General features: G+C 30.6%; 1 protein-coding gene across 3 annotated transcripts in view; it reads left to right on the plus strand.

Annotated features, from left to right (window-relative positions):
• Window positions 1-13,868, plus strand: part of LOC145313322 (uncharacterized) — a 111,253-nt gene that overhangs the window by 12,474 nt on the left and 84,911 nt on the right. For all 3 annotated transcript variants that reach the window (XM_080152672.1, XM_080152673.1, XM_080152674.1), the window contains 4 exons: window positions 645-696; window positions 1,016-1,463; window positions 2,080-2,165; window positions 2,609-2,822. In XM_080152672.1, the coding sequence (XP_080008798.1) occupies window positions 645-696; window positions 1,016-1,463; window positions 2,080-2,165; window positions 2,609-2,822 (800 nt within the window). The remainder of the gene's footprint in view (window positions 1-644; window positions 697-1,015; window positions 1,464-2,079; window positions 2,166-2,608; window positions 2,823-13,868) is intronic.

The following is a 13,868-nucleotide window of genomic DNA, read 5'->3' on the forward strand; positions in this document are numbered from 1 at the left end:
GTGCTGAATGTACTAGTATAGATATAACATTTTTGTAATGATAGTATATCAGAATTAATCACTAAATCTCGCATGCAATTCATTTTGGCTATGTGTTCAGCCAGTCATACTTTTTAGTTTTGGTGGCAAAGTTACAGTGTTGGTTAGTTTGTATGTAATACAATATTTGTTACTCGTTAATAGTCTGACTTCATCTAGGAAAACAGTTCACTCACAGAAAAAAAAATTACAAAACAAAAATTAAAAAGATATATAAAAAACAGTACAGGCTTTTCTCGTATTCATTCGAATCCGGTGGACAGGAACCGGTTCTCATCAATACGAAAAAACTATGTCTAGCATCGTATTATAAACAGCTTTCTACGAATATAGCAATGTACAATCATAAGAATAAAACCATTTTTTTAGCCCGTGCCTTCGGCACCTCGGGGCTAAAAAAACTGGTTTTAATCTAATAATTGTACATTCTATATCCGCGGAAAGCGTTTTATAATACGATGAAAGAAATAACTATTAAGGATTTACTATAAAAATTAATACTATTTTTTGTGTTTTGTCTGATTTTATCACTAAAATCTTAATAGTATTTGTAATGTTATGTATATAATAATTATTAAAGTTTTTATTGCAACTATTTATTTTAGAAGTGTTCCCATTTATGCTGTGATTGACAAGACAAAGAAGGTTAAACAACAGGTCAATTTTAACATAATTAGATACAGATTCATTAAATTTCAGGGTATTTTTTTACTTTTTTTGTGTATTTGAAAAAGGCAGCATCTAATGATAAAATTAAAAGCATTTTAAACTATACTCTAAAATATTTACAAAAATGAAAAAATATTGACTAAGAAATGCCAATAATCAATACAAATTTTAGGGCTAAAAATAAAGTAAAATTATCTTTAAAGTGAAACCCATATTCAGACGTACGTAGTGAAAGAAGCTACGCTTTATAGAACACGCTATGCTTGTTTGAAAGTTAACATTTTTTGTTTAAATATTTCTTTTGCAGGAAAACCTATATAGTAACGTAGACGAGGAGTTGCTAGTTACTAAGGAGAACTCAAATGAGTTCAAAAAGAATTTTGAGTCAATTGAAAAAGTTGATGAAGCAATTAGAGTAGACAGCGTAACATCTGAACACGAAAAAGCAAGTGAGACGTCTAGTGGTGAAAGTGTAAAAACAGAGAAAAAAAATTTAGACGAAAAAGTTGTAATTGACACTAATCTAACTGAAGCTAATCCTACAAAGGATAATAGTGACAAAGTAGTTAAAACTGAAGAATCAGCTGAAATATTCACGAAACCTTTACCAGAGTTTGATGAAAAATCCTGTGAAGTAAAGGACTTAGAGCCTGTGTATTATGGTATTGGGAAATTAAGTGAATGTTTAGAAGAGGAAAAGAAAGGGGAAGCAAATGAAAAGGCTGATGTTAATGTTATCAAGACTAATTACCTAGGTAATCATTTTTAGAAAAGTTTTGATGATGACTAGAATATGAACAAGAGCAGTTATCTCTGCAATTAGCAATTTATGCTTAAATTAATTATGGAGATCAGTTGAAATCGAAAACTGTTAACTCTACCATACTCTTGTAAAATTTTCTACCATGTTTTGAAAAGATAAATCTTGTTACAACTTGTTTTATTTGTGGGAGGTGAAATAGGATCGCTCTATATCTTTCTTTTGACTATTCCAGCCAACTTTTGACTCTAGATAAGGTTCAAGAATTATGTTTCATTGGTCCATCTTTATGTAAACTTCGAGTGGAATACAGGACAATGTAAAGTTTTAAAAGTCTATAAGATTTTACTTCAGTTGAATTAGAATAGTTATTCATCGCATTGCATTACAGACAGCTTTCCGCATATATTGAAATGAAGATTGCAAGATTAAAACCAGTTTAGCCCGGGCTAAAAAAAATCTTGTAATATTTTCATGATTTTTTTATTATTCGTAGAAAATTGTCTGTAATACGAAGCTATACATGATTTCCGTATTTTTATGACGCAACATGCTGATTTTTTGAGGGACTTTTTATCATCTTCTACTGGAAATAATTTCCTTTATTTCAGAGACTAGTTTTGACGAAGCAGATACTTCTGAAAGCTCCCAAACTGATTGTAAACAGACTGACACAACACAAGATTCTTCAGAACAAGTAAGTATAACATAGGGAAAATATTATTGCACTTTCACAAAACAGGTTTTTAAGTTTTCACCAAGGAGTTGATATTATCCCCAAAGGTTAGGCTTCCACATTTGGGTTGCAGTATAGGGGATACATTTTGGGTATAGTCCCTTTCGTAACATCGCTCCTTATGGGGCGATTCTTCGTACTTTTCACAGTAGCTTTTCTCCTATTTCTAGGGGCTAATTACCTAACCATGTGGGGCATTCACCTAACCCAATATAACCTAACCAAACCTAAAATAACCTATAAAAAGCCATTTTAAAAATACGACGAATCGCCCTTTATGGGGCAATGTTACCAAAGGGACTATTCTCTAAATTGCTAATACATTGAAATTAATTAAAACCTCAAAAATTTTTCATTTTTAGTTATAGTTGGAATATTTAATGGTTTTCATTGTTCTTTTGCAGGACATGGTAAGATCAGGCCGGCTCCAGCCATCTGGAGTCACCTGGGACCTACCCCCTCCTCCAGGACAGGAGGCAGACGGCAAGGGGGAGCGAAGACGACGTAGGAGAGGAGGGGAGGATGGGAAGAGATCACGTAGTGCCAGAGGTCTGAAGAGAGAATGCAAAGGAGATGTTACTTTTAACAGTGGGGTTCTCTATATTACTGATAATTCAGGTGAGTCAAACAATTTCAATGTAAAAGTATCTTTTGAAAAAGTATGCTCTTAAACCATTTAATATCGCAGAAATCATCATTTTAAATGTATGACTTATCTATTAAATCCTTGCTTTTGACTTTTGAAATATTATAACAATCTTTAACTTATTTTTCATCTATTTATATTGAATTATATTTTAATTCCTTTAAAATGTAAACAAAATAAGATTGTAACACAAAATGTGAATCACAGTTTAATTCTTGGAAAACTTTACTCGAATCATTTTTTATGTTTGTAATTTTATTTCTTATTCATTTTAAAAGTATTTTTGTATATGGGTAGAGTTTTATATTAATTTCAAAAGGTATAAATTAGATTTATCTAATAGAATCTCTATTTTTGTGTGTAATGGACAAATTACAGAGAAAAAAAAAGTAAAAGAAAATTTTCTGTTGTTATAAAAGAAAACTATACATGTGCTTGGAAGCGGAAAATGCAGAGAATTTAAAGAATGCAACCTTAACTACGCCCCATCTTTTAATCTAAGAAAACTGTTTGCTTTTGCCTTTCTATTTTTTCTATAGAATTGTTGTAGTTTTAACAAACAAAAAATATATTATGAAAATATCAAACTTAATTCTTTATTTATTACTAGCGGTTACGCCCCCCTAAAGGCCTCCAGGGGCACTTGAAGATTGGACTTTTTCTCTTAGGAGGGTAATGGTACTATTCCCAAAAATTGATATAAATCTTACCAGGTAGCTACACTGTAAAGGAGAACATTATCGTTTCTATCAAATTTCTACGATACTTTGCAATGTTACGTAGGAGTCTCTATTCGAGAAGAAAGAATTTCGATTTATTGTGATTTCTCTTTGTAGGGTGGTGGTACCCTCCTCGAAATAGTTATAAACCTTCCCGGAACCTATGATAGGCTAACCCTGTTAAGGAGGACCCGATCGGTTCAGCGGTTAGCGAGATCCTTCGGTACAAACACACAGACACACAAACATCCTGTTACTTTAGTATAAGGATTGGTGCCCAAAGTTGTTGTATAAACAAGTTATCTCATTCGTTAGCTTTAAAACTTTAAGGACTTTCATTAAATCAAGATTAAGAAGTACAAACTATCATTGTACAAACTTCTGAAGTCAATTACTTTCATCTATACAGAAGGGATAATTTTGCTTATCATAATTTGGGAAGTACACTGTACATTCAATTATTATCTATAAGTTGACTATTAAAAAGTTCCGTGCTATTTCACAATTTTGTTCTTGTTAACTTTAATACATAACTTTTATTATTTTCCTTCTGTCGACGCAAACATGACATTTAAAACGAAAAGAATTCTTATGAAAAGGACAAAATTTTCGCTTGCTTTTTAAAGTACATTATCTCTTTGATTAATAAAGTTTAACTAACCTTTGCATCTGATCATATATAAAAGTAGATGATCTGTGTTTGTTTGTCTGCCTGTCTGTACCAAATCTCGCTTACCGCTGAACCTCGCCTTTAGAATAAATAACCTGCCAATAAAATAATTTTTACTTTTTTTCTTAAAATCTTTTTCCCATTCAAGTGCCCATAGGCCTCTAAGGGCGTTACCGCTAGTAGAATTTTTAAAAAAGTAAAAGTATTTTCATTAAATTTTCTTATAAAATCGTCCAAAAAATATTTTACATCACATTTTTCTGTTCAAAATGGCCAGTAATGATTTTTTTGCAAATATACATTGTACAATTGCAACACAAATTAAATAATCATTTTGCACTTTATTACAAATGTTTTCAAAACAAGAATGATAACATCTATAAAAGCGAAGCTCAACAAATACAAATATTTTAACTTAATATGAGATGCTTTGCGTGTCCTAGAAATCATAACTTTCAAAGCTAAGTCAAGATAGTAGACAAACCAAATTATGCACAAAAAATAGATACTAGTTGATGACGTACGGACTTTCTTAAAAAGAGTATAGAGTAGATACGCTTTCTCAATTTTACATGATTGATACAAGAATCATTTTGGAAAGTTTAAAATCAATTGGGACTATGTATTAATGTAAAGTTTTAAAAAAATATTTCGATATATTTTAACCTTATAATAGAACTTCAATAATTCATTGTTTTTCTTAGCCTTGTAAAAATATGCGTCTTTTAGCCCTTATCATTCTGCTTAAAATTCATTATTAGATAACTTTGTGCACTAAGAAGATTGATATCTGATACCATTTTCACAAATTTATTAATAAAAAAACTATTACCAAAACAGATAAGTTTTGCTTTTAAAAAAAAGTAAAACAAATGCAACAAAAAGTAAAGTTAATAAAATAAATGAAAACCTTTCATTGACTGAAGCTCTAAATTCTAATTAGAAAACCTTTTAGGTTCAAAGACAAAAAAAGGTTTATAATAAGATATTTTTGATAGTTTAATCATTTAAATTTTGAAGTATCTTTGTAGAATCTGGCCAGCTACTTGTAATTGTAAACCTTAGTCCTATTAGATAATTTACTTACAAAGTCTGCGATAGTAATATGGCATGCAGGGACCAAAAGGGATAAGATAATGGCTGAAAAATTTATGTACATCCCCAATGATGATATACAAAATTACCCCTTCTGTAGATTACAATTAGAGGTTGAAACGTTTGGACACTTGACTTAATGTACCAACCAATCAAAATTCAATAAAAGTTCCCAAAGTTGTTAAGCCAACGAATAAGAAAACATTATTATAAAACTTTGGGGACAATTGAAATAAACAGCCCAATGTCTCCTCCCTTCCTGTATAGCATGTCAGTACATTTTTTACATGCATCAAAATGTCTTGTTAAATCAATTATATAACCAGCATAAATATTACAACCTTGCCATGGATGGTGAAGACGCCCCTTTTAAGTTGACATTTTTCTTAAACCTGTAATTTTCAAGCTACTTTATAACGTACTTTGTCTGTCTGTCTGTGAAGCTCAATTTGTCCTTTCTGTACGTATGTCCGTCCGTCTTACCAAGAAGGTGTAAGCATAAAAAATAATTGTATGATCTTCTAAATCTATCTATAATACAATGTAGAAAGATGTCTGTCTGTCTCTCTGTCGGGTTCTCCTTAACAGGGTAGCTTCTCATAGGTCCCGGGAAGGTTTATAACTATTTTCTTGGAGGGTGGGACACCCTAAACCCCCTCAAAAAATGGAAAATACCCCCCCCAAAAAAAATTTTCTTTTTCTTTTTTAAACTAAAATTAAAATAGTGGGGTCGATTACCCCCCACCCCCCAAAAAAAAAAAAAAATTTAAATTTTTCTTTTAAATCTAAAATACGAAAAATTGGTTTGATTAAACCTCTTGGGGCAAAGCCCCTAGAGGCTAGGGGCGAAGCCGCTATATAATAATAAAGAAACACAAACAAACACTTACAGTACTGAATTATCAACTTTTAAACCCACTCAAAATCATTAACCCCAAGTAAAAATATAAAATTAAGGTGATAAAACAAGTCTACTTTAGTATATATGCAAAATATCATAAATGCATTTCATTAAATAAACTTTTAAGAGGTTCAAAGTCAAGTTTATTATTTATCCATATTTATTTAATGCAAAAAATTTTTTGCATAAATTAGTTGTCAATTTAGCAAATCACATTTTCTAGTAAATATTTTTTCACATTTTTAAGCACATTCATTTTTCAAAATAATTTTAACAAAACCGATGCTAATGATATTTTTATCTCTTGAATATTATAGACCTGGTATGATATCAAGTGATTTTAGTTGATTTAAATTTAATTTTAAAATATGTAGATAATATTCCCTTAAATCTCTCTAAAATGATGTTGACTATTTAATATCGGATGCCAGTTGCAAAAGAAATACAAACAAACCTAACAAGATTTAGATTGATTAAAATCTCTGAACAACTGTACCAATCGATATAAGATATAGGTGGATATTTATTTGTTGTCAATTTAGCTTGCTAATATAGGCCTTATTTATTGGTCAGTTCGCTCATTCAGTGGGAGGGGAGGTGATGGGTTTAAGGGGGTGGATTGGAGGGATAGTTATTTTAGCCAGCTACAAGTTTAACTTTATTAGAGTACAAGAAAATCTGATGCAACATCCAAGTAATGATATATTGATTTCTGTTCCTAATCCTCAATATAAGATAAAATAACTTCCTGTAAGTTAATGGTAATACTTGGTATTGTTGTAAAGGGTGTTGGCCTATATACCTTTCTTATAACTTTCAGATAAACAACATTATGTAATATAAGTTGTAACAAGGATGATAATATCCATGAATTTTATGAGCATTAACAAATATAGAGTAACAGCACTTATGGACATACTAATACATCTAATCGTACCAGATATCACCATCCAAAAAGTCTAGTAAAAAGGATAATTTTCATTTCAAATTTAATGCGAAAATAGTTTTTTTAATTGAAATGTTTAAACTGGACGTGCAGAGTTGGTGTTGATAAAGTTGCTACGCTTTCCAAATTGTATCTAATTGTTACATAAATCATCATGCCAAGTTTAATAGATAGGGCAATAACTAAATGACTCTTAATATAGAAAATCTTCCCTTCAACCAACATTATGTAATGTAATTAGCAATACAATATTTTAAGTATGTACACAATTATATCCTAGATATCTTATCAATAAGCATTCATTAGAGCAGATAGTATTGAAGAAACAGTTAGGATTTTAGGATATGCTCAAATAATTACATATCGGATCAAGTAATAATAATACATGAACGCATTTTTTCGTTTTATTCAAAGATGACTTGATACCAAATGTAGGGAGCGCGAAGCAGACATGAATGTGCGTAAATATTTTATTTTACACTCGTTTTATAAAGCCGTGCGCTCAGCTCCCTTTGTACTATTGGATATTTCAGATCATCTATATGCTTTGTTAAAGCCGTTTGGCAGCTGGCAGCCTAGATAATTATCCATACAAGAAACCTTCTTTTGTAGATACAGTTTTTTTATTCATAAGAAAATATAATATTTTTGTTTTAGCGTAAAGATGAAAGTTTAAATATTCTTACCAGTTCACTGTTTAATCAATAAATTATTTTGCTGCCATTGATACTTCATGTCATCTTATCAGATTATCAGTTGAGTGAAAGGATTTAATCATAAATATTTAATTCGCATTTCTATGCATACAAAATTTATAAAGTAATATATAGCAAGTCACTAATAATAAAGACATCCATATCAATTAAGCCCTGGTTTAAGTAAAATTTTTAATAAATTTTTTTCAAGGCTCGGCAGCCCCGTTTAAGCCTCATTGAAATCAACATATTAAACTTTAAAATTCAGCCGGATGAATGAACCTGTTCCTAAACAAACAATCTATTTTTTTTAGAAATTTTGTAATTGCAAAGTCGGGTTTTAATTTGAGGCTTGTGCGCGGCTTGAAAGTCCTATTTTATTTTAAAAGAATTCTTAACTTATTTTAGGAAATATTAATCATTATTAAACAAATTATACTTTCTAATAAAAATATATGTATTATAAAATAGGAAGCTGAAACACTATTATTTTTTTGCAGCTTTGCAAAAAAATTTCTTTGAGAATTTATCCTTTTTTTTGCATATTGTTTATAAAAAAAAAATATTTTTTCTCACAATATATTAAAAATTAATCAATGCATTAAAATGACATTGACCTTGAGGATCATTTCTGATAACATCAAGGAACAAATTCATCAAATTTTTATTTTTATATATAAATGATGTTTTGTACTGTGGAATAATGGGTTTCAAAACAGCTGCCAGTGTCGTAAATTCATTTTTTTGTCCGTCTGAAATACTGCTCTTTTTTGCATCATGCATCATTTTTCTCTATTACGATAAAGTTTACAGTTTACCACACCATACACTAATTTCAACATTAGTATTTCCTTTTCAACTAATGTATCTAATTTATATAAATCTAAAATTACTAAAATGTACTGTCCACAAATTTTAAAATATATTTACCTTATGCGACAAAAAAAACCTATTTTAAGAAATGTATTTTTGATTTGCAATAACATTATACAGTCAAAAGTCCAACTTAAACGTTTTAAGTCAACTAAGTATATCAAATCTATATAGAAAATCTTAAAATTAGCAAAAAATCTATTTTTAGTTATTATAAACACTATATAAAATGTGATATATTTGTAAAGCTTGTAAAAAGCCTGAGTTAGGAAGTTAAAATTAAATCTTGTCATGGAGGAAAGATTAGCTGATGACATAAGACGATACGGACACACACAAACATTCATATCATTAGTTATCAAACAAGGATAAAAAATGTAAAAAGGTTAAAAAATGGTAAGACATTTATAACGCCTTAAAATACATATATTCATTATTTCTTAGAAAATCTTACAAAACCTACAAAACAAATTTACTAGTTCTGCAGCACAGGGGGGGGGGGGGAGTGTAAAAATTAATCAAATGCCAAGAGCCATCAGCCGGGGGTGTAGGGAAGTGTATCAAGCCACCAGGCAAACTCATGAGGTTGAGTATAACCCCCTTAGCTGGGTTCTACACCCCCTGATACACACCCCTCATGCAGTCAAGGGGGATGTATAAAAAATGGACAAATCCTTTGCACGCCACTGGTGAAATATTTATGAGTAAAAAGCTAGATGAGTTTTTTTCTGGTATTGATATGACAATTCACACGTTCAATAACAACTTCCAAGCATGTGACATAAAATTTAAAAAAAAGGATTTAGAAATAAACTTAATTGTAGAGATTCAACGTATTAAATAAACAGTTTTAGTAGAGACAGAAGCATATTTAAGATTTAAAGCTAATTTAAAATTAATCTGACAGTTTTAAGTGTTTATAGCCTAGCAGTTTTTGCATGATATACACTTTTAGCTATATGCACAAAGTCAGGTGGTTTATATGTTGGATTTTCTAAATAATTTCATAATTAATTTCAATACGGCCGTAGTATTTTTTTTGGTCTGTTTCTGAATATTCCAAGAAGATTTGGAAAAGGACTAAATATTTTGAACACAAAGTAGCCAGAAGGTCAAGGGCTTGAATCTCTACCAAAATTGCGTCACAAATTAAAAAAATTACTTCAGCTATATCAGATGTGTGACAGAAATTATAAGAGTAGGGGGAATGCTTTCGCACGTATACAGGTGCAGCTCATTAATATAAAAAGGTCGTAAAATCAAAGTAAAAATTGTCTTTTAATAGGTAATCGAAAGAAGGAAATTAAAAGAAAGGTTGACTTGACTATAGAAATAGTTTAGTGGTGCCTTGATGATAAACTTTATAATTTATCCAGGTGTGGGTCTCACTTCTCTATATGTGTTGGCATGCAGGCAGAGATTATAATATCACCTTAATTAATCCACAACCCTTTCTTCTCCCAAAATTGACATGCTAAAAAACGATAGAGTTTACATAAATGAAATATTTTAAAATATATTGCCCTGTACAATTCATGTATCCCTGTTTTTATTTATATCTATCTGTATGTACTTAATTGCCTATTTAATTATTACCTTTATTAATATTAGCGGCAGCGACACTAACATAAAGGGGTTCTGTACTCTAATGGGATGCTAGAAAAATATCTTAAAACCTCCCCATGACTTAAATCTAAAAATAAAATAGCCTTAAACCATCCCTGGACCTATGTGAAGCTTGCCTAAAATTGAAAGTCCAATCCATTAAGTAGTTACGGAAATCTTAAGCTTCAGATAAAAAAAACGACTTTATATAATATTTTTTTATTTCGAAAAAGCATTTACATAAATGTTATAATGATCATAATTAGGATAAAAGTATAACAAAAATAAGTGATATAAAGTTTTCCCTCTCTCCTTTTACCCCATACTAAGATAATTTGCTTGAATTTTACCTAACTTTCATTATTATACAAGCTCGTGCTTATCTGGGACAGGGCAAGTTATTATAAAAGTTAGTTATTTATCGTATTTTCGTATTAATGATCATAATATTCTGGTGTGATCACATTGCACAACTTGGAAAAGAAATTTTTTAAAATTTGATAATACGGTTCTCACAGCTGGCTAATACATATAACGATACTTCCCATCCCTCCCACCCTTATGACTTTACCCAATCACCTCCCCTGATCCTGGAGGAACGTATAGACTAATATCTGAGGACTATATTAGCAACCTAAATTGAAGACAAAAATTCCCCTGTCAAAATATCCACATATTCTATATCAACGCCTGCTCCAGTTCCCTTTCATAGTGTAAAATTATATTTGAAGCTTTTCTAAGCATGGGGTGAAATTATAAAGGATTAGGTTTCATTTTTAATAGCGAGGCTTTTCTATAATTAGGGTCAGTCCGTCCGTCAGTCCTTAAAGGTTAGCTCTTTTCGTTAATTTAGGCACGTTAAAATTGTCCTATCGATTTCAAACTTTGCACAGTGATTCCTGTAGTAGTCAGGAAGGATTTAGAAAGCGTAGCAACTCTATAATCGTTACCAGAATGTCCTAACGTCCATTTCAAACATGTTCTTTTTTAATTAATTTGATCTGATTTTTTGCATACTGATTCCTAGGACAATACAATACAATGTTATAAACGAAGTATCTCTACAATCAAGTCCTAAAAAAGTAAATATGTCCTTAAACTTTATCCTGTATTAGGCAGTTTTTTAACAAATTTACTTAAAAATTTGTTATGCTTTTTATGCATTTATATTTTGATTATTCAGTTCTGACACTTTTCAAGTGTTAATGTTCGTTAGTCCAAACGTTAGTTCGTTTCAGAGCATCGCTTTATGGGTGTTGTCATCCTTGTTAAAATGTACTTGATTTCATTATTAAAAAATAAAGATTAATTTGAATAATGATAAAAATGACAATTATAATAATAAGTTGTTTATAAGAATTATTTTATGAATATGATTACCACTCTATTATATTACACTTATTAAGCCCCCATCTTTCTTTGCCAGAAGCTAAAAAATGAGGGTATTACTACAAACTGTATGAAATACTGTAATATGTCAAAAATAAATTTCTTACATTCCAAAACGTTACATTTTTTAAAATCATATTGAAATGTTATTCTCTAAATTATGATTATTTTTTTTATTCAATATCTAAAAAATTTATATTAGTAGAAATTGGCATTAAGTTTTTTTTCAATATTTTCTAAACACCAGTTTGCCTATGTATCTGTATCTGATATAAACTTAAAATATCATTGTGTGTAAAGATTTAGCAATATCTCTCCAACAGCCAGTGAATCACCTGTAACAGTCCCAAAGTATTTTGTCAGTGAAGAAAAAAAATACGTCTAAAAGTGAGGGATGAGAGGCGAAGTGGGAAAGGAAACCCATAAAAAAAAGAGATGGATTTTTATGACGTTACACATGACACTTTCCAATGCTTCTCCATTGAGCAATCAAGTAAAAGGGATGATTCATCTGAAGGAAAACTATTTGACCTCAATCTTCAGCCAATTTTTCAGTCAGGTTGGGGGGAGGCGGGGGGGTCATGTTTGAACCATGAGTAAATTGGAGGGATCCATTTTTTATGATAGTTCACCTTCCGAGGTTTATCATACACAAACACAACAACGATTTTATCCATAGAAGATAATTTAACCTTATTTTTATTCAAAATATTGTAAAAATGAGATGAAAAAAAATCAAATCTTGATTATTGTATTTACAGAGCAAGAACGGATATAAGTTTTTTTGGTGAGCAAAGCGCGGCGAAAAACTTTACACCCTCTATTATGATATGCAGACCTCCACTCAAAAAGAAAAATAAGCGAGGTGTTGAAAAGAAAGTAATAAAATTGTATTTATTATATTTGGAAATGGATGGCGTTTTTAACTAAGGAGTAGCTAGGCTAACAAGTGCATTCTAAAGCCTATGATTTATATACACAGAATAATCAATTATAGTTGTATACATATTACATACATATTTCATGCTTAAGGCTCTAAAAAGAATGTACTTACAAATAAAATATTTTAGGTAAGCATAATTAGTATTTGCTATTCTTTCAGAATAAAAAAAATCTACTTGTTTTTCTATTAATCAAGCTATACTTGAAGTTTAACATTTACTGGGCTTTATTTTCAAAAGAAAGGGTTTGACAGAAAACAGCCAAAACCCGTACCAATACTGGAATCCATAAATAAAAATAGTCTAAACCATCACCGGATCAATGTGAAGCTTCCCTAAAATGTAGAAGCAAATCGGTTCTGTAAATATTGATATCTAAAGCTAGAGATAAAAAAATCTTACAACTTTATTTGATAAGACTAAGAGCCTTTTTTCTTGGGAGGTTGTTCAGAAGAGAAAGGGACAATGAACTGCTTATTACACTAGTCCCCCAAGTTTTAAAATAACGTTTTCTTATTCATTGACTTAACACCTTTAGGGACCTTTTGGTTGGTGGATTCATTAAGTTAAGTGTTTACATGTTTCAACTACTTATTTTAATCTACTAAAGGGGTAATTTTGTTTGTCATCATTGGAGATGTACATCAATTTATCGGCAATTGTCTTATCCCTTTAGATCCTTGGAGGGTGTTGGTGGTACCCTCCCCTCATAATAATTTTAAACTATCTATTACTATTCTCATAAAGCTACATTATAAAGGAGAACCATATTGGTTCAGCGGTTTGCGAGATCCTTCGGTACAGACAGACACACGTAACATCCTGTTACTTTAATAAAAGAATAAGTAGGTACAAAGATATGAAATTCTTGATATTTTATTAATGATAAATAATTAATGGCTTTTGGCCTGTACCTTTGGGCTAAAAATTAAATTTCTTGACGGAAGCAAATAATAGTTTGGTTGGTCCCTCCTATACATTCTTTATATATTGTAGATATTATAGAGTTAAGATAGAGCTATTTTTAAATATAAACCACTGTTTTTTAACAGTCAAATTTATCTTTGTCTGTATTTTTAACCGAAGGATCTCAACCGATTAGGTTCTCCTTAACAGGGTAGCTTCGATAGGTCCCGGGAAGGTTTATAACCATTTTGGGGGTGGGTGCCACCACTCTCTCAAGA

The sequence above is a fragment of the Acartia tonsa genome, chromosome 3 (assembly GCF_053477335.1).
Source record: "Acartia tonsa isolate MP-2025a chromosome 3, ASM5347733v1, whole genome shotgun sequence".
NCBI classification, from domain to species: Eukaryota; Metazoa; Arthropoda; class Copepoda; order Calanoida; family Acartiidae; genus Acartia; species Acartia tonsa.